The sequence below is a fragment of the Lissotriton helveticus genome, chromosome 1_1, assembly GCF_964261635.1.
Source record: "Lissotriton helveticus chromosome 1_1, aLisHel1.1, whole genome shotgun sequence".
Lineage (NCBI taxonomy): Eukaryota > Metazoa > Chordata > Amphibia > Caudata > Salamandridae > Lissotriton > Lissotriton helveticus.
The window spans coordinates 1,373,320,625-1,373,341,173 of NC_136057.1; the positions used below are offsets into that span (position 1 = coordinate 1,373,320,625).

A 20,549-nucleotide genomic window follows, 5' to 3' on the forward strand; every position below is an offset into this window, starting at 1 on the left:
AATGGAGACCAGGTGCAAACAGGTCCAAAAACCAGTGGGCAATAAAAAGTAGAACAGCAAGGAAGGTGAAGTTGAGCCGGAACTCACCGGGAAGCACCGCAAGCCTCACCCAGACCTGCAGCGACCCGGGCTCACACTTACGGTGGCTGAGTACAGCCACCAGGCTTATCCCCTCCCTCACGCTGTGTCCCTGAACACTCCTGGGCTTCAACCCCTGCTTACTCCTCAGCTCTGTGCACCTTGTAAATTTTTGGGAGCAGATGCGTATGCGAGCGCTGAATAAATAAAAAAAATAAAAAAAATTTTTAAATTCAAATTGTCCAGCCATGAAGAGTCCCTGCCAAGTAGTATTTTGCTCCCGTAGTTGATTTTTCGAAACAGTTTAGCTCTAATGAAGCACAGAATCCAGCCTGGGGCCACAACAACTTTGAGGTCTTAAGGAAAGCTGAACGCAGATTGATGGCTTTCACCTTTATTGACTCCTTTTGTAGGTTAGAAGTGCCTCAAGTGCATTCGGACACCCATATTTTTATAGTCCTGTTCCTTGGTTATAGTTTCACCACCTATATGCCATGATCTAGGCGTACTGACTTTCATGACTAATATTACTATTTTAGACGTACTTAGATTGATATCTATATTGTTTTGCATGGTATAGTCATGTAATTTATTAATTAGTCTTTTGCTGAAAAGCACTAGGTCATCAGTGTAGAGTAAGTTCAATATTAAGAATGCCCCTAACTTTTGGAAGATGTGTATTGATAGTCTAGCTCTTGCAACAGGTCAGTAACATACAGGTTAAATAAAGTAGGTGCTTGCACGCCCTCCTGCTTCATTCCAGTGGGAGTGATGATCTTTCTGGAGGGATGTATCTCATCACTGAGCCAGATTTTTTTTATATAATAACCGATCTCCCTCAAGAGTTTAAGTGGGAGACCCCAGAGTTTCAGCTTAATCTAGAGATTTGTCCTGAGGACCCGATCAAAGGCAGCCTTGAAATCAACAAAGTAGGTTCTTCTTTGTTTAAAAGTTTTTTTCAATAATCTCACTTCTTTGGGAGCCCTCCTTGAGTTATGACAGTCAATAGAGTTGGTTTAAAAAGCAGATTTACCTAGATATCGCTTTAGTACTGCTTCCACAAAGTTTTCCCAGGTTATGTTACTGATTTATAAAATGCCCAGCTACCCAACAGAGTCTAATGTCGCTGGACAAGGCGGCTGGCAGAGACACAAGACTGATAGACACCAGCCTCACGATAGAGAATCAGGCTTGGCAACTAAAAAGGAAAGTCTTATAGTTCTTACGGAAGGTGAGCAAAGAGGGACAGTTCCTGAGCTCAGCTGGAAGAGAGTTCCAGAGTTTGGGGCCCAGGAAGCAAAATGAATGGCTTCTCATGCAAGCAAGGCGGAACCTGGGCATTGTGAGCAGTGAGAGGCTGGATGATCTCAACTGTTGGGAGGGCACATAGGGTTTCACCAGAATATGGATTTAAGAAGGAGCCCGGACATATAGCATAAAGCCTTGAATTCGATGTGCCTGTTCACCCTGAGCCAGTGAAGTTTATGAAGCAGCGGCAAAACTGAGGTGTATCTAGGCAGTTGAAAAAGAAGGCGCGCGGCCGCATTCTGGATGATCTGCAGGCAGTGGATTGAGGATTTGTTTGCGCCCAAGTATAAAACATTGCCATACCCCAGGCTGAATGTCACGAAAGCCTGCACCACCGTTCTCTGGCCGTCCAGGGAAATTAGCCAAAGGATCTTTTTAAGCCATTTTAGAATGGAGAAGCAGATGGCTGTGACCCTGGACACATGAGGTGTGAGGGAGAGGTTGTTGTCAATAATAAAACCAAGATTTCTAACCTTAGGGACCGAAACAGGTAATGGTCCCAGAGCAGCTGGCCAGTGGTTAACACCCCAGAGGTTGGGGTTATTTCCCAGAACCTGGACCTCAGTTTTGTTGCCATTCAGCTTTAGATCATTTCTAGTCATCCACAGGGAGACATTTCTCAGGCCAAGCTGGAGCAGGGAGGGATCTTGATGCTGAGCGGCTGATAATGAGAAGATAATCTGGGTATTATCTGCATATGAAAAGATGGTAAGTCCAGACTTCTCAGCAATGTCCGCCAGAGGGCGAACGTAGATATTGAAGAGCAATGGGCTCAAAATCGATCCCTGAGGGACTCCAAATGTTAATTCTAAGGTCTTTGATCTTGAATTTGGCGGAATGGCTGCATTATAGGTACTGGGGCGAGGTGCAGAACAACCACTGTGGGTCTGACACTAGCCTTACTTTAAACAACCTTCCATAGCGCACATTAGGCATTTACAGGCTTGAATGACTACTATTCTTGGCTTCATTTTAAATATTGTAAATACTGTTGCTGTTTTAAGACAAAGAACTGCTTTTTAAATTTCACTCACCTACCTCTGTGGGCGCCATTTTTCTCCCAGATCCACCACAGCTTGTGCTGATTGAGTGGAGGGAGGCTCTAAACGCGACCTGCTCACAAGTAACCCTCACTTCCGGTTGCACACTAGGAGAGGCCATCTTGGACACGGAGACGGTCTAGTCTCCTGACAGGCTTGCTAACACTCCACTATTTAGCAGGGGATGGCGCCAACGCACAGCAGACGCGGGCAGCGGGCGCGCCGCTGGCGCACGAAAGCAAGCCCGTCTGCACCCTTCCACGCCTGAACCGGGCCTAGGGCCAGAAACGCTGTCTCTCCACCACCAAATTTGCCTCTTACTAGGGAATATATATTATCCCTAAAAAATGAGTCACCGACCAGTTAACAGTATTTAGATGCTGCTAAATGGGAGGTACGTATTAGCTGCAAGAATTGCAAAAAAACCTTTAATCTTACACAAACACCTGCAGTTAAAGGGGAGGCCAGAAATAGTGACCTACGCGGTGGCCTTATAAATGCAAGGTCAATGTGCAAACACGCCCTGCATATCTATGATTTAATAATCAATGGTAATCTGGATTGCCTTTTTGTGACCGAAACTTGGCTAAAGGCTTGGTCTAAACCGGACATTGCAAACGCCCTCCCCCCCGGATATCTCATTCAGAGGGTAGATAGAGCGTTACAATGAGGGGGTGGCCTCTGGATTATCTACCGTGATACTCTCAGGTGCACCATAGACCAACTACATGACCTGAAAGTCTCTGTATTCAGTTACATGACTCCTTCTCCTTTGCAGGAGCACTATTTTATTGCCCCTCGGGTCCGCGTAAAGAATTCCTAGAGAATATTGGAGTGTTGATTAGCACGCTAGCTCTCAGGTTCTCCATTTTACGTTACTAGGCGATGTTAACTTACACATCGACTCTCACAATGACCCAGGAGATATTTTGTTTCAAGGATGTAAATGGACGTACTTGGCTTAGAACAGCGTTCCATATCTCCAACTCACAGGGCTGACCATACGTTGGACTGTATATGTTCAAACTTGGAAAACCTTGAAGTCAAGCCTCCTGTTTATCAAACATGGACAGACCTTAAAGTAATTCCCTTTGATATCCTGACTAAGAATAGGCCTCTTAGTAGGGATTATAACAAGGCCTCACAACAGGACAAGGCTAGATGGAAGGAATTAGTAGGATATCCAGATCTCCTTCCCAAAGCCCTCGTGGACAGACCCAACTTGCTAGGATACCCCACAGCAGATAGCAAGCTTTTTGGGCAGTGGATGCATGCCTTGAAAGAGCAGCTGATACCCCCGGTCTCATGTCATAATTCTTCAAAAAAGAAACCATTGGCCCCATGGTACTCACAATCCCTAAAAGAACTACATGGACACGTTAGATCGTTAGAACGCATGTGGCGGCAAAACTACAATGAAAATGAGCTTAAAAATTTAAAAACAGCCCTCAGAAGATATCACACCCTGATCAAAACCTCCAAAAAAGCATATTATACAGAGGCTATTAAAACTACCAATAACAATCAAAAAGAGATTTTTAAAATAGTCAATCTATTCACAAATCCTAAAAGTCTACAAAAAGAAATTCCCCCCTCTCAGAGTCACTGCAAGAAGATAGCTGATTTCTTTGAAGAGAAGGTTCAGAAACTACTTAAAGACTTCCCCTCTCCCACTCTCACCTCCAGGTACAAGGATATTCTCGAAGAGACAGGCAGAGCAAGTATGCTGACCTTTAAGCCTATTACAATGGAAGAATCGCGTTTGGCGATCATGTCCATTAGATCTGGATCTCCCTCCCTTGCCCCCCTACTCTAATACACGCTCTCATAGATATTGTGAATTACAACATAAATAACATAATCAACTCTTTCCTTTCCACAGCAAAGATCCCAGTAGAGTGGAAACTGGCTGCAGTCAAACAACTCCAAAAGAAACAACTGGCAGATCGGACTATTCTCTCAAACCTACGCCCATCTCGCTCCTCCCTAGTCTGTGTAAGCTGACTGGAAAATGTGTAAATAGGCAACTTACAACATTCCTGGAGAAAACCAATGCACTGCACACTAATCAATCAGGTTTCAGAGCACAACACTCCACCGAATCCGCACTACTGTATACGACTGAAACCCTGCGAGTAGCCCTGGACCAGGGAAAGAAAGCAGTCTTATTGTTATTAGACCTGTCGGCTGCTTTTGACACGGTCTCACATGGCATCTTTTAGACCGTCTCGTTTCATATGGCATATTTGGCACTGTACTAGACTGGATTAAGAACTTCCTGCAAGATCGCCGTCAAGTGATCACATTAGGTCAATTTAAATCTGAGGAGAAGGCAATCTGTCAGGGGTCCCTCAGAGCTCGAGTCTTAGCCCGACCCACTTTAGTGCCTATATGTTTCCGCTAATTAAATTAATATCGTCCTGCAATATAATATCTCATATGCGGATGATATGCAGCTAATCCTGGTCTTAGATAACGATACTACCCAGACGGAGGAAAACCTCTGCAACTGTCTCACAGCAACTTTCAGTTGGATGAACCATAACCACTTGAGGTGTGACTCGGAAAAAACTGAAATATTACCATTAGGTCAACAAAATATTTTTTCACCCAAACTCTGGTGGCCGGAAAATACTGCTCCTCCTCCAAATACAGTAAACGTGGTTAGAAATCTTGGAATAAAATGTGACACTACCCCATTGTTTAAACAGCAATCCCTGACAGTTGCCGGGACCTGTTTTCACATCATAAAAAACCTCAAGAAATTCTTTGATCTAATTCCCATCTCAGCAAGGCAAATGGTCGCCGTTGCCCTTATCACCTCCAGGCTAGATTACTGCAATAGTCTAAATGCAGGAACTAATAGAGCAGTACTGCATACGCTCCAGGTGGTCCATCATGCAGCTGCACGGCTGGTACTGAAATGGCCCAGGTGATCGTCCGCAACAGTGGCACTAGATATCCTACACTGGTTACCATTTCACTAACGCATTCTGTTTAAAGTCCTTATTATCACTTTCAGGGCATTCCATTCTCGGGGCCCCCAATACCTCCAAACTGGTTCCCTCCCAAAGCCTGAGATCAGCAAATGCCAATCTGCTGAAAATACCTGCCTTCAGATTGGTGTCAAAGGGAGGAAAATCGCTCACGGTCTTAGGCTCAAAGGCCTGGAACAAACTCCCCCCAAAACTCTGCCAAATTACATCAGAGTCCCTGTTTAGAAAGGCACTAAAAACCTGGATCTTCAGTGGTCCGGACACTCTATGCAAAATGTTGATCTGATCTCCCTTCCTTACCGTCTTGCAGTAAACCACCTCCTCTTTCCATCGGGGTTTCCGTTTCTCAGCGCCAAAATGCTCCTCGGAGTGATAGCTGCGCTATATAAATATACCATTACATTACATTACATTTGTCAAGAAGACCAGAAAGGTGCGATCTTTTAAAAAAGAGATCAGCCACCTCAAGACCAGACCCTCAGTAACCGAGGCCTCAAGTTGGCCTATCAAGATGGAATCTGACACTGTATCGAAGGCCGCACTTTAGTCAAGGAGGATGAGGGCAGTAGTTCCACCAGAGTCAAGCAGTTGCCTGAGACATTCCGTGACCCCAAGTAGGGCAGATTCGGTGCTATGGTCAGATCTAAAGCCAGACTGTGATGGGTGAACAAATTGCGGGTCGTAACGAAAGAGGAGAGTTGGACATTTGACGCCCCTTTCCAAAATTTTAGAAGACAGAAAGAAGAGTGATCGGTTGAAAATTTGACCAACAGGGAGGATCCAGGTTGCCCTTTTTTAGCAAAGGAAGGACAAGAGTGTGTTTCCAACTCTGAGGTACATGTTCTGTCCCTAAAGAAGTGTTGAGAATGTTGAGAATCACAGTAAGGACAGCCTCATACAAGAGTCTGAGTTTAGAGGGAGGAAGGGGGTCAAGCGGGGAACCGGACTTGATGGATCCCCGTTGTGATTTCAGTGTAGCCAGGTCCAAAGGGGACCATATCCTAATTTGGAGAGGTTCCTCACACTAAATAGCCTGGGGGGATGTGTCACAATGTCTATTTATTGAGTTGCGGGAGCGTAAAGTTCCTTTGTTGGGAGGCATCCATGACAAGTAGACAGTGGATGGACTCGACTTTAATTTAAAAAAAAGTCGCTAACTCATTACACTGATATTGAGATAGAGATGGGGGTGGCAGAAACGTGCTAGCTACCGAAAGCTCCTTCACGACTTTAAACAGAGTTTTTTGGCAGTGTTGGGAGTTAGTGATCTTCTCAGTGAAGTAGGTCGCAGGAGCGGATATACAAAGGGCATGATATTTCTTTAGTGCAGCCAAGTATTCAGACTTAGCCTTAGGCGCGTAGTGTTTCCTCCACTGTCTTTCTAAGGTTCTGCAATGTTTTTTATCCTGTCTGAGGGAGTCAGTAAACCAGGGTGTGGGAGGATGCATTCTATGTTGCGATATAGATGAGAGTGGCGATAGCCTCCGTGAACCAATGTTGCACCGAGATTTGATCTGGATCAGGTTGGGATGTAAGGGTAGGGTTTTCTTTAAGAAGCAGCTTATTAAGCACTGACAGCTCAAGTTTAGACCAATTCCTGGTTTTAGGCAGCTAGGCAGGCCAGGGTCAGGAAGTGGAGAGGAGCTTAATGGTACTGCAGATTTGAATGGGTGGTGCGACGGATAAGGTTGAGAGATTAGAAAAAATGGGGTCCAAAAGGTGCCCCGCAATGTGAGTAGGTGAGGAGTTGAGAAGCGGGAGATTAAGCGTGCTCATGTCCTCTATAAGTGCAGATGTTGGCTTATTGATGGAGTCCTTGAGATGAAGGTTGATGTCACCAAGCACAGAGAAATTGGCTACCCATAGAACACGGTGGGGCCAGAGAGTCAGAGAGAGCTGAACACCAGTTGTAAAAAGGCCCTGGGGGTGGTAAATAAGTGCACTTGAGAAGCTACATGTAGGAGAAAGAGGGATAGAAACGAGCAAGGCTTCACAGCTAGGGATCTGAAGCTCCTCAATTTTACATTTATAAATCTTTTTAAAAATAATTTTGATACCTCAACCTATTTTGTGGGGTCTGTATATAGCTAGCACAGCAACATTGTCAGGAAGTGCTAAGATAACATCCGGTAAGGACCCATCATGAAGCCAGGTTTTAGTTAAAAAAACACATCTGGGTCAGCATCCACGATAAAATTAAATAAATGTAGCTGATGTTTAGGTAAAGAGCAGCAATTTAAACTAAAACAACGAAATAACAACGAAATTCATTGGGAAAGAGTGAGTCAGCCAGAGTGTTGGAAGGTGGCCGCGGAGCATCCACCCTAACCTGAAGGGCTTACGCAGTCTCACGCTCGGAGTTAGGAGTGCATTTGAACCCGCAGCAGGAGCAATAAGGAGGAAGGGTGACTGGATTGAAGATCTGGCTTTCCGCCTTATGTGTGGGCCTTAGCTTGTGCAGGGCCAGGGAAGTATAAGATCTGGGGGATGGTTGAAAAGGAGGGTTCTTGACCCCGGCCGGACGCGAACAGGTGCAGACGAGCTTGCCTTAGGCGTGCCCGCTGCGCGCCCGCATTGGCTTCAGTTTAAGTAGGTGGTTGCAGTAAAAAGACTAGACCTCACACCACTCGAAAATGCAGCCACACGCCGGTAGTGACCGAAAATGGGTTGTGGGTCACCAGTAACCTCCGCACAAACGGCGCACAGCCACGATGGAACAGGGTGGGAACCGCGTCAACAAGAGGAGCCGTTCAAAATGACCAAAATGATGCTGGCAGTGTGCAAAAAAGCTGGTAAGTGTTGCGAGAGAAGCAACATTTAAAAAGTTAAAGAGGTCTCAATATTACAACCTTTACTCCCCAATTTTAGGTTTAAAAGAGAGACGCCTTTTCAAAGTACTTCATTAATGGTTGTGTCACTCCATTTGAACATTTTTATGTTATCGTAGAGGGGTCCCGCCCGTACGATATTAGCTGGTTCATGACTGGGGACATTGTCAGCCATCTTGATCACTTCGGAACAGTGATTTCTCTCCGAGCGGGGCTCTATTTTGTAGAGTGATATATATTTAAACAGTTTCACGCTGCCCAAGGTGTAGTCTAAATAAGAGGTGATCTTGTCCACAGTTTTGTTTCCGGCCCGTTCCCAAGCATTGCGCCATTGTTTATTTATTCAGCCTGCCTTGCGCCATTGTTTATTTATTCAGCCTGCCGCGTGTCTGTTGCTGATTTTTCCGGTCAAATGGCAACAGACATCAAGTAACTACCCTCACGGCTGCTCCTTCTGTCGCGCTAGTAATCGCGCGCTTTTATCCCCACATAAATTGCCTCGCGCCTATCATCTGCGCAACCCGGCTGCCCGTAACGGCGTGCTCCTGTTAAACCCCCGCACCCGGTACCCGCGAATTACCGCCCACGTCGCCCGTGAAGGAGCCTGTACCCCCAAATGGCAGTTCCTCGCCTATCTGTTTTAGGTGGTGGGCGTGCTCCGGGACATTGTATCTACACGCATGTATTGTATTTAATTTTCATCTGTTTTAGACGGAGTAACCGACATTGCAGCTACACGCAATTATTGGATTTATCTGTTTGGGGACCGGCTATGTCCCCCCCCCTGTTTATACCATGCCGGCCCCAGGTGGGGGGGGGGGGGTCTCTGTTGATAACCAATTTGTGTACCTGCTCCTTATTCGGCTATTGTTCAATTTATAACCCTGCACTGAGCAGTTTATTATTATTTGTGCTGGGTTGCCAGCCCGGTTTGTTCTGTGGCCGTGATTTCAGCCATATTCCATACACAGTACTATGCCACAATTACGATGCGCAACAATTACTGGGCTCCCAGGCCGAGCGGTACTCACGCATCCATTTGCCTTTCGTGCCCGAAGTATTCTGCGAAATCCAATCCGCAAACCCAAGGTAATGGTGATTACAACAGCCTGCCAACAGTTTTCTGCAGAGTGCATGAGAGGAACTTTAAAGGGCAACACGTTCGTTAAGATCAAAGTATGCATGCAGAGAGGGTATTATGCAGTTAATGTCCACGCTCACGCCCTGAGGAGCGCAGGTGGTAATCAGTGTTCCTTATTACAGGCAGGGTGGAACTAGCGACCAGCGGGACCACGGGAGCAAAGGGTAACTCGCGCAGCGAAGTGGTAAGTGTGAGAGGAATACGCCGAGGCGCTTTGATGCCCCAATATAGGGCGATGCGTTAGACAGTTTAACACCCGGGGGGGGGGTCGGCATACAATGTCAGTTCCCCCCCCGCCAACACCAACTGCTCTAGGGCAGGGAAGAGCGAATGTTTATTTATGCCTTTTATCACAGTAGAGCCAGAGTGAAGGACGTCAAGCTGAAATAGCGTTCGCTAAATAGCAAAGGAAAGGACGGTGCGACGACAAGTGGGGCAATATTCCGACGCTCAGGAGCAAGAAGTAAGTTGATCTCTGGCAATGGAACGGGCACTGAAAAGAGGGGTAGTCAAACGGCCACAGGAAAGGGGGGTAGTCACCCATCACTTCGCGACCCCCCTCCGTTTATGGCGTAAGGATAGTCAATGTACATTTATCTTGCAGATAGAGGCGGAACGGAGTCACGATGTCCGAGCAGAGATCCCCATCGCTCTTCTCTACGTACCAAGACGAGGGAACAGATTCGGGACCATCCTCAGAGGCACAGGCAGCAACCTTTCTTCAGCTCGTGAAGACCAATGGCATGGCATGGGCAACAGAGCTGCTCAATGCCAGCAACACTGACTCGGGGTGTCACAGTGACATTATAGCTATAGAGGAGGATGATACAGAAGGGTCAGGACACCCCAGGGCGTCCAAGAGGGTTAAAATTGCCACGAACAAGGAATTCCCCCCACCGGCGAAAAGCAAAGGCGGGGCCAAGACGACGGTCGCACAGATACACGACGCGCCCGGAACGTCAGGCAATCGTAAAGCTTCACAACCCGCTGCGGATTACGCCACTAAAAGCGATCTAGGTAAGATCATGTTCACATTGCAAACTTTTATGACTGAAATGAAGGAGAGCGTATCGAACTTGGGAAGGAGGGGCGATGGGCCGGCCAAGGTATGGGGGTCGGGGGGGTCTGCCCCTAGATTACCGGCATCGACCTCCCCGGCCACAGTACCCCTGTCATCACAGGTCCCGCTGGCGCCTGCGGTGCCGTTTACAGATAACAATTCCACACCTGATGTAACAGGGCCGGCACCCCCGCTGGCTCCATTGGTACCCGTTTCTCCGGATACGCCATCACCTATACCAATCCCGCAAAGTACTATCCCCCTCCCTTCCTCAACCCCTCTAATCCCCCTCCCGACAGCCACTCCACCGATACCTGTGCCGGCACCGACAACGCCAACTAGCGAGGAGGAGGAAGTGGTGTTAGATGCACCCTTGCTGTCGGGGCGCTCATCCTTGTCCTGGGAAGTCCCACTGGCAGCAAAAGAACTGATCTGGAAGAGAGAATTCATCAATATTTTCTCCCTGCTCATGCTGGGCCAACAGGGCACAGATCTGCGCGGGGCAGGGCTAAAAGAAGACGAGAAAAAGGTGAAGTTTCAACATTTGCCTGAGAAAACAATTGACACATGGTTAGAGGCCTTTGCGATCTTATCGTCTGTAATAATGGAACAATTTTCAGATCAGGACCCTGCTCTGGTGCAATATGGCAGACTAATTCACAACGAGTCAAAAAAGTGGGGTGGCTAAACTATGACAGAGAGTTCAGGAAGAAGATGTCCAAATCCCGCCAACAAGCGCGCCCGGAAGGGCTCGTGCTACGGCCCTGGAAAACGGGCCGGGGTAGCAAAAGGAAGCAAAGCATGCCCATGCCCCTCAGGGCTCCGACCCGCACAAACCCGCCCGAGACCGCACGGGGCTCGTGCTACGGCTTGGGAACGGGCAGGTAGGGCAAACGAAGCGCCCGCCGTGAAGCGGACGACACAAGCCTGGGGGGGGTGAGGGGGGGGGGGCTGGGCACGCCACGCGACCGGAAAATTGCTTTTTATGTGCACTTCCGCCGCTCACGAACCGGTAAAGCTGGACGGACGCTTGTTAAAAGTCCGTAAACAGAAACCGATAGCAGCAGCCTATCTGACTGCCTTCCGCCAAGTTGCCTGTAGGGCTCTCTTACCCCCACCTCCTAAGGTACCGGCCCTGCCTCCTACCGCCGGCCCACACACATGAGCCAAACGAGGGGGGGGGGGGGGAGATAGGGACCTGGCCCAGCCTGCCCAGTCCCCCTGCAAGCGCGACCGAGGAAGGTCGGCTGTAAGGGGTCCCCCCTCCCCCCAAACACCGACGTTTACCCCCACCTCCTCAGCGGCCCGTCGGTAAGCGGGCCGCCTAGCCCTGCTCAACCTCCAAGAAGAGGGAGTAGGCGGAGGTGGGGTACCAGCCCGTTTACCCCCACCTCCTCAGTGGCCCGTCGGTAAGCGGGTCGCCTAGCCCTGCTCAACCTCCAAGAAGAGGGAGTAGGCGGAGGGGGGGGTGCCAAGCCCGTAGCGCTACACTCACCGCCAGTCAGTGATCCGCCAGAACCAGAGTCATCACGCGGCGTCCAGAATCGATGTAAGGGAGGGGGATCCTAGACCTGGTGGGAGAAGGAGGGGGGAAGGCTACCTATGGGCCTAGACAATGGAGGCCTGGAGGCAACCTGCCTTTCGTGACCTGCCTGGCGGGGGGAGCAGCGGCAAAGAGGACGCGGGTGAGGAGGGGGAGCCCTTTGTACCTGGAGCCACGCCCATTCACCTGCGGCCTGCCCGCGCCGCGCCGCCCCCAGGGTCCTGCTGCCCGGCTCCCTCAAATGTACTACGAGGGGCTGCCCTCCTACGGGTCCCCTGCAGGGACCATGGGCATCCTGCATTGTCAGCCATCTTGATCACTTCGGAACAGTGATTGCTCTCCAAGCGGGGCTCTATTTTGTAGAGTGATATATATTTAAACAGTTTCACGCTGCCCAAGGTGTAGTCTAAATAAGAGGTGATCTTGTCCACAATTCGGATCCATGAAGCTGAATTGACATCTGGAAATTGACAGTTTAGTACTTTCAATCCAATGGCTTTACATTGGGCTACCAGGATTTTGTTTAACTTAACCTGCCTCATGGCTGTGGGCGTGGTTTGTTCTGGTAGCATAGAGTGTGTGAATTCTTATGTTTAAATGGGCACTGATGTTAACAGATAGCTCCCCCTTGGAGTGACCCATACACCCTTCTTTTATTGTAGGTTTAAGGCACTTTATGCACCCTATAAGGGGGATTGATGTTAACACCAAATCTCCTGTAAGGGAATTATTTCAAACTGCTGCCGGTATGAAGTGATCTCACAGTCACATATCCTATGACACAGACCCCAATGTTCCAAGTGCAAATTTTCAGCTTGTACAGGTTGGATATAATTGGTGAAGAGGCAAGTCAAATTCAGTCCTGCGGAATATATGCAAATGTCACTGGCATGACGATTTGAGTAGCAGGAAGTGGACTAACTACTACAACTAACGATTACCATTTCTTCCTATGTGACATAGTTACAGTTATGAAACAGCTCGCGTCCTAATATAGATACAGGTTTATCTGAAGAGAGGACTTACATCAAGGTTGGTTTAGAGACCAGACTGCCTGGATGAATAACATTAGTTTTGATATCTCTTAAACTTGCACAAAGATGAAGTGGATGTAAGTTAAATTGGATGGTGGGGGTTGGTTGCGCTCGGGGGTGGGGTGGGGGGGGGGGAATTGACCAAGGAGTATGAAGGATTTACAAGTGATCAACCAGAAAGAACTTTGTTAAAACAGTTAATATTTTTGTTAATGGGTGAAATTAGCCAGAAGAAACAAAACCATCAAATCAATATATATTAAGTCTTGGGTGGGTGTGCACCACCTAACTTAATACACCTTGGTTACCTGGACCAAGGAGTATGAAGGATTTACAAGTGATCAACCAGAAAGTACTTTGTTAAAACAGTTCATATTTTTGTTAATGGGGAAAATTAGCCAGAAGAAACAAAACCATCAAATCAATATATATTAAGTCTTGGGTGGGTGTGCACCACCTAACTTAATACACCTTGCTCACCTGGATGAGCTCGACCTGCTATGTGTGTCCCGCTAGCACAAAAGCACACCTCTTACCAAGGCGCAGGGGTCTGTGCTTCCTTAAGTGAAGTAAGACAAAAGCCTTATAGAACGACATAATGGCAGCGCCAAACTACTTTAAAACATCCCACAATTGCCTTTAAGGGTATGATTAGCACTCTTATCTGCACAATTTTGTTACACGTGGAATGCTAAAATTCCTTGGCTATTCCTACTGGGTGCATCACACCTGCCTGGGATCACTCAGTCTGCCTACATGATTACAGCCATTGTGTGTGCTGTCTGGGTGCATTTCACCTTTACTTGTCTCAACCTGCTTCTTTCTCCCCAGGGACACAGTGGATTGCTGAGACATTTCAGGCAAAAGTTTAATCAGACTTGCAACCTCCAATATGGACAAGAAAGGGGGTGTGCCTGTGGGAAGTGGATTCTGGAAGGGGCCCAACCCTGCCCAGTTTAGCAAAGAGACACAAGAACTGCTGAAAGGTGAGTCTGAGAGGGCCAGAGGTCTCTTCCTTACAAAGACACCTTCAAAGTTTTCTCATTACAAAGTGAGGACAAATATGTTTTCTTCAAAGAGGAATCTTGAGTCTCACCCAACCATATTTGTTTTGATCAGTCATATTTTCCTTTGTGATTCAGCTAACCAACTGAAGTGTTTCTCAAGGAACTAAATGTCACATTCCCATACTAAGATTCACCTCCACTGCCTCACTTCATAAATCAGTCTGTTATATTCTCCTATTGTCTGCTCAACATCTCTGTTCTTAGTGCTTCTCTTTCCTCTCTCTCCCATATTCTCCTGTTCTACTCTAGCATTTATTTTATTCTTATAACACTGGGGGTCTCAAGATTCTAGCTGTTCCTGCTGGTGGCCCCCACTCATTCTCACCTCATTGTTCTAAGCCCTCCTATTTCTGTGCCATTTACTTCTCCAAGTTTATCCTTATTAGGGTACCATGTCCAATGTAAGAGAGATCGATCTCAGCTCTTTTGTTAGCTGTAAAGCAGGTTGCCACCACTTTGTTTATGCTGTGCTATAAAAAGATTAAAATAATATAAATATGGCTAAAACTTGCATCATTTGTGAATTAAACAATGGCACATTTTTGGATTGATCAGTAAAGGTTCCTTTGCGGAATTGTACAGTAGCATCTGCCTCCTTTTATCGATTAGTAATGTCTCCCCTTTCTTTGTGTTGTTCAGTCGTTTCCCTCTTTTCTTAGTATTGGTGCACCATGTACACATTTTCTGTTGATCAGTAATGTCTTCTTCTTCTCTGTGTTATTATTGTTTCCCCTTTTTCTCTGTACTGATCTGTCAGGCTTCTCCTGTTTTTGTACTGGTCAGTCACATCCTCTTTTCTTTTTTTTCTTTTTCATTCCCTTACCACCGACCAGTCAGATCTCCTTCTTCTCTCTGTATTGATCATTAACATCTCCCTCTTCTCACTATGAGTTGCTCAGTTGTCTATCCATCTTCATCACTGTGTATCAATCAGCATGGTCTCTCTTCTCGCCTGTATTCATTTGCTGCCATTTCCTTTTCTCAGCTGATCACCCATGTTTTCCTCTCTTTGCCTCAATCAGTAACATCTTCTTGTTTTTGCATTGATCAGCATCGGTTTACTCTTTTCTCCATATTAATCTATTCTGTCACTTTCTTCTTTTGAATTGATCATTCACAGCTCCATTGAGTCTCTGCTTTGAATTAATTCTTGCCCCTCTTCTCTCTGGTATTGATTACTTATGCCTCCCCTTCGTTTTTTCTTTAATCTACTCTGCATCCCTGTCATGTCTTTCTACTCGTTAGGACCAGCAACTTCATCTCTACACCCCGCTCTGTATTTATCATCCATATATCCCCACGTATCAGTAACGTATCCCTCATTTTGGGTTAATTACCTTCACATGTACGTTTTAAGAACATCTTTGTAAGATACAGACATAAGTAGAAAGATGATTGCAGTTGTCTCTAGCTCATGTAAAGGAGTCCTGCCTTGCAACCAGTCCCCCTAAATCAAGCTTATCCAGTGCTTAATTTTTGTAATCATTATTCACCAGGGCTCTTCTCTGGAGGCCACTGCAGCCTGCACTGACTAATGCTCCCGCCAGCGCTGCCAATGACAGTACCACCATGACTACTAAACATCGCACTCCTACCAATGTGACAATTCAGACTATTCAGACCACTCAAAGCTATATTGATGGTGTGAACTACCGATATTATTTATTTTGAATGTTTACTGATGTATTACACATTGTTATTATGCTCATTTCAAAATTAAATAGACAACGCCATCATGTGGTAGAGTGTCATTAGAGCAGGTGCTGATGCCGAGCACCCGAAACTACCGGCTCAAATTAAGCACTAAATATTTTAACTTTGTCTGCTATCAATTCCTAATGCACATTATGAATGAGGTCTTGTTAATTATACTATAAACTTCTTATTGTGTGCTGCATTGGGACAGTGGGCCCACAACCTTTGAATCGATATTACAAATAGTAAACAACACCACAAACTTGTCCTGCTTTGGCTATATCATTACGTCTCTCTTTTCTTTCCTTGTTTAAATAATTTTTATATCCATTTTTCTCTCCTTTTATATATCATTCACATCTCCCTCATTGATCCACCAGTGTCTCTTTTCATATTTAGCATTGATGCCTCACTCAAAATCTTTGTAGAACAGTCAGTTCTCACTTGTCTTTTTGTCTCTCAGTGTTACCTCCCTCCACTCTCTCCTTGTGCATATCATCCACTCAACCCTCCTCTTTAATGGTTGCTCAGATGTGCGCCCCTCCTCTCTGTTTGCTTCGGTAATGCATTTTCTGGCTTGGTGTGGAGAGCACTGTACTAATCCAGTGCTGAAAAACTTTGACCAAATACAGGCAATTAAGTGGGCAGTAAAAACAAAATTGCTGCCACTGATGGATTGATGCGATTTGCTTAGAGTACTCTTAAAATGGGAGTCTCCCAGAACTCCTGTTGGATTCTTCTGGTTTGCATATTTTGAACAATGCCATCATAAGTTTATGTGCAGTATGACTCCTCTATGTATGTACTGCTCAGTCACGTGTCCCTCGTCTCTGGATTAATCTGTAATGTCTCCTTCTTCTCCTTGTATTGATCGGCAATGTCTCCCTCCTACCTCTGTTTTGATTAATGACGTTTATCTTTATAGTGATGATTTTGAGGAGTTGTCTTTCACTTCCCTCCGCAATGATCAATGAGTATCAGTTCCATATCCCCTTTCCCTCTGAACTTCCCAGAAATGTTTCTCTCTGTTGATAGGTTGTCCCCCACTTCTCTTTGAATTGATCAGTATGATCTTCCTCCTCCATCTAGATTGATGAGAAATGTCTCATTTGTCTCTTTCCCCCTCAGTGATGATGCAGGAATCCAAATTGACAAACTTCCAGCAGCGTCATCTCCGCACCCACCTCCAACGTAAGTCTCCCGATAATTGATCACTGTCTGGAGCCCTGTACAGCCTTGCAAAGTGAGAATGAACCCAGATCTCCTTTTATTTTGAATTTTGTTCCTAGGAGGGGATGCTTTGCCAACCAGTTGCCACCCAACCTCCAGCCCAGCCCCTCGACACCCCTCACCTCCACCTGAGGAGAACCACCATCTTGTTCTCCCTTCTCGGCCCTGCTTGAGGCCAGCTGAGAGCTGTCGGGCTGGGGGTGCATACAACCGGGACCAGTACAGGCCACAGGCAACCAGTAAGTATGGGGTGGGACATGCCAGGAAACATGCCTCCTCATTCTGAAGAGGTCAGTGGTTGACAGGTAGAATAATAAGACTCAAATGACTCCAAGGCTGGAGGAGGAAAGGGCAAGTAGATTGATTCCACAGATAGGGTGCCAAAATTGAAATGGGGTGTTCTATTAACCCGTTGAGTGGCAACCTGAGTCTGGAAACTTGAATCTGAAGGAGGATGAGGGAAGGTTGATTTTAGATGCGGGTTGCAAAGACACTGCAGCGAACCTACAGCATATACTCAACAAAGGTCCAAATAAGGATGAAAATGCGTTCACAGTGGAGGAGGTTGCCAAGCTAAATACAGAGGCTGGTTAGCACAAAGTTGCAGATTCTGCACTGTAAACTTTGCACGTGATCACTTAAACATCAAAACATGTTAACACTGAATGATAGAAGGTAGAATAGCAAATTCTAGAGATACTGCACCTTAAGCTGCAGGGTCTACACAGTGAACCTCAGCGATTGACACCTAAGGACCAAAACATGTCACTAATAGATAGGAGAAGGGGAAACAAACTGAATCCAGAGTCAGTGCACAAAGAATTAACATCTTATGAGAGGAAACTTAAGGATCGAAACATGTTGCCACTGGATAAGAGAAGGCAGACTGAGCACATTTCAGAAGTAGTGCACCTTGAGGATGCAAGGCCTACACCATAAACTCTCCAAGTGAACCAAGAACTTGTTAATGCTGGTGGAGAGAAGGTGAAACAGACTAAAACCAGAGCCAGTCCACTCAGAGGATGCAGGGTTTACCCTGTTAACTTTTATCAGTAGAGCAATAAGGATCTAAAAATGTCAAGGCTGGTGGAGAGGATTAAGGCATATGAGTGAAGCACACTAATGCCTCTATAAAATGAATATTTTAATGGGTAAATGGTGGCAAACAGGGACCAGAAAATATGCTGATTGTTGTAATGTATCAGGAATTTTCTGGTTACAGAAAGGCTAGTGGATATAGGTAATGGCCCCAGTAGTAAGGGAAGAAATTAAGATCTCTTTTTACATAGAACAAAATGATGCAAGCATAGCACATGCCTTCTAACCTGGCATTAGAACACCATCGCTTGAGTTGTAGCTATTTATGAGTATATTTTGTTGATTTTAGGAGACCTCGAGAAGGAGAAACGGAGACTCCAGAATATCCTGGCAACTGGAAAGGATGTTCCGGAGGTGAGGCGGGACCGCCGGCCAGCGCCTCGAGAGAAGGAGGTGGTGGAGATTGAGCTCGACCGGTTTGATGAATGTATGTATATGTGTGGGATTGCTTTCTGCACCAGGGAGAGTCCTTGTCCGGCTCCCATTGCCCCTGGAATGTAATTTGGCATATACCTGTGCAGGAAGACATTGTTATTTATGTGTAGGCCTGACTCTGCATTATATGTGTTGTTATTTTATGTGTATTTCTAAAGCTCACTATCAGCTGCAAGAGTATCCTGGCGCTGAGCAGATGTGTGTGCCTAGCCCTGCCTAACGTAGGTTGGGTAACTGAAAATTCAGGTCTTTAGCTTCTTGCAAGATTAAAGAAGAGAGTAAGAGGCTCCGATGTGGAGTGGGAGGTGTGCCACGCTGTGGGAGTGATATAAGAGAGAGTCTGTCCTCCTGATCTGGTTCTGTGTAAGTGGGGGATATGTGTGAGTAGGGGTCCTTGTGAGCTAAGGTTTCTGGGTGGTTGGTGGAAGGAGATCCAACTGCTCAGGAAGGTAATTCCTTGCATGTATGTGTGAGGAGTCTGAAATGAGCGCGTTTGTATATCAGGAGCCAGTGGAACTCTCTAAGGTGTGATGTGGTGTGAGTTCTGTTCAGGATGAGTCTGGCTGCTAAGTTCTGGATGGTTGTAGTCTTCTGGTGAGTTGCTTGGTAATACCGGCATAGAGGGTGATCCTGTAGTCCAACATGCTGATGACTAGTGTGTTAGTGACAGTTTTTCTGGTCTTGCTTGGGAGCTATTTGAAGATCTTCCTCAGCATCTTCAAGGTGTGGAAGCAGGATGCAAGGATGGCGCTGACTTGTCCAGTTTGCTGTTGATGATTCTGAGGTTTCTGGCATGAGTGTTGGGTGTGGATGTGGGTCAGAGTTCAGCTGGCCACCAGTTGGAGTCGCATGATGTTGGTGTTTTTTTCCGTAAATCACTACTTATGTGTGGTCGTGTTGAGCTTGAGACAGTTGACTTTCATCCATTTAGCAACTTTAGTCATGCAGGGAGTGAACTTGTTTCTTATGAGTTTCTTGTCGTCAGCTTAGAAGAGGATGTTGATGTCATGTGCACAGATGGATCATGTATGCATTGAAGAGGGTGGGGCTGAGTGATGAACTTTGAGGCAAACCACAGATGAGTTTATGGACTTCCGAGGAGTATTTGCCAGGCTGACAGCTTGTGCTCTATCCATTAAGAAGGAGCAGATACAGCGAAGAGCGAATCCTTGGATGCCAATCTCGTACAGGCACCTCATGAGGATGGGGTGTGAGACCAGATCATATGCTGCAGAGAGATCATAGGGATCTTTATTCATGTTGTAAATGTTCGAATAATTTAAACACTTAATCCACATACTTATACAAAAAGGTGAAGAATTCAGCAAATCTATTGTCCTAGTGCACCCTTCAAAGCCTACATTATTTCCTAACATTTTAACTAATGGATAATAACCCTTACTCATAACTGCATTGTAGCATCTTTAGTTTTATACACTGCTGCCTAAATCAGTCTACATTAATGGTGATTATAAGAGTTAAAAAGCACCCAGTGCCCTTATGAGGTCCAAAAGCATCCAAACCCATGATGCCTTGTACTGACACTTGACGAGCAAAGCCAGTTATTTTTAACATAATTACAGTGTTTTACAGAAGCTACACCTCTTGGCTTTATCACACATGGTTGAGAAATAGTGAGAGAGGCACACGGGTCCTTTATGACTTTAAGGAATATCATTATAATGCAGAGCAGGATTACTAGTGGGTAATAATGTCTTCTGAAATGTAGGATCTTCACAAATGTTCATGAATGCTAGACTAGAGTAATAAGCAAATTCTCATACACTGTGACTCTGTGGATGGGAGCGGGGACAGCAAGCTTTAGAGGGGTTTATGCTGCTCTTTATAGAGCACCATTAGAAGAGGTTCTTAAGTGTGGCTTGACCTATGCTAGAGTCAGCTACTGTGTAAGAATCTAGATAATAGTGTCTAGTAAGTGTGTGAACAGATTTCCTACTGGCTACCCTACAATAGTCAGCTAATTGACTATGCTTTG

General features: G+C 46.1%; 1 protein-coding gene across 2 annotated transcripts in view; it reads left to right on the top strand.

Annotated features, from left to right (window-relative positions):
- C1_1H22orf23 (chromosome 1_1 C22orf23 homolog) overlaps window positions 1-20,549 on the top strand; it is a 97,682-nt gene that overhangs the window by 19,179 nt on the left and 57,954 nt on the right. For both annotated transcript variants that reach the window (XM_078657741.1, XM_078657751.1), the window contains exons 2-5: window positions 13,860-14,014; window positions 16,919-16,981; window positions 17,080-17,259; window positions 18,408-18,545. In XM_078657741.1, coding sequence (XP_078513867.1) covers window positions 13,921-14,014; window positions 16,919-16,981; window positions 17,080-17,259; window positions 18,408-18,545 — 475 coding nt within the window. In that variant the 5' untranslated portion in view covers window positions 13,860-13,920. The remainder of the gene's footprint in view (window positions 1-13,859; window positions 14,015-16,918; window positions 16,982-17,079; window positions 17,260-18,407; window positions 18,546-20,549) is intronic.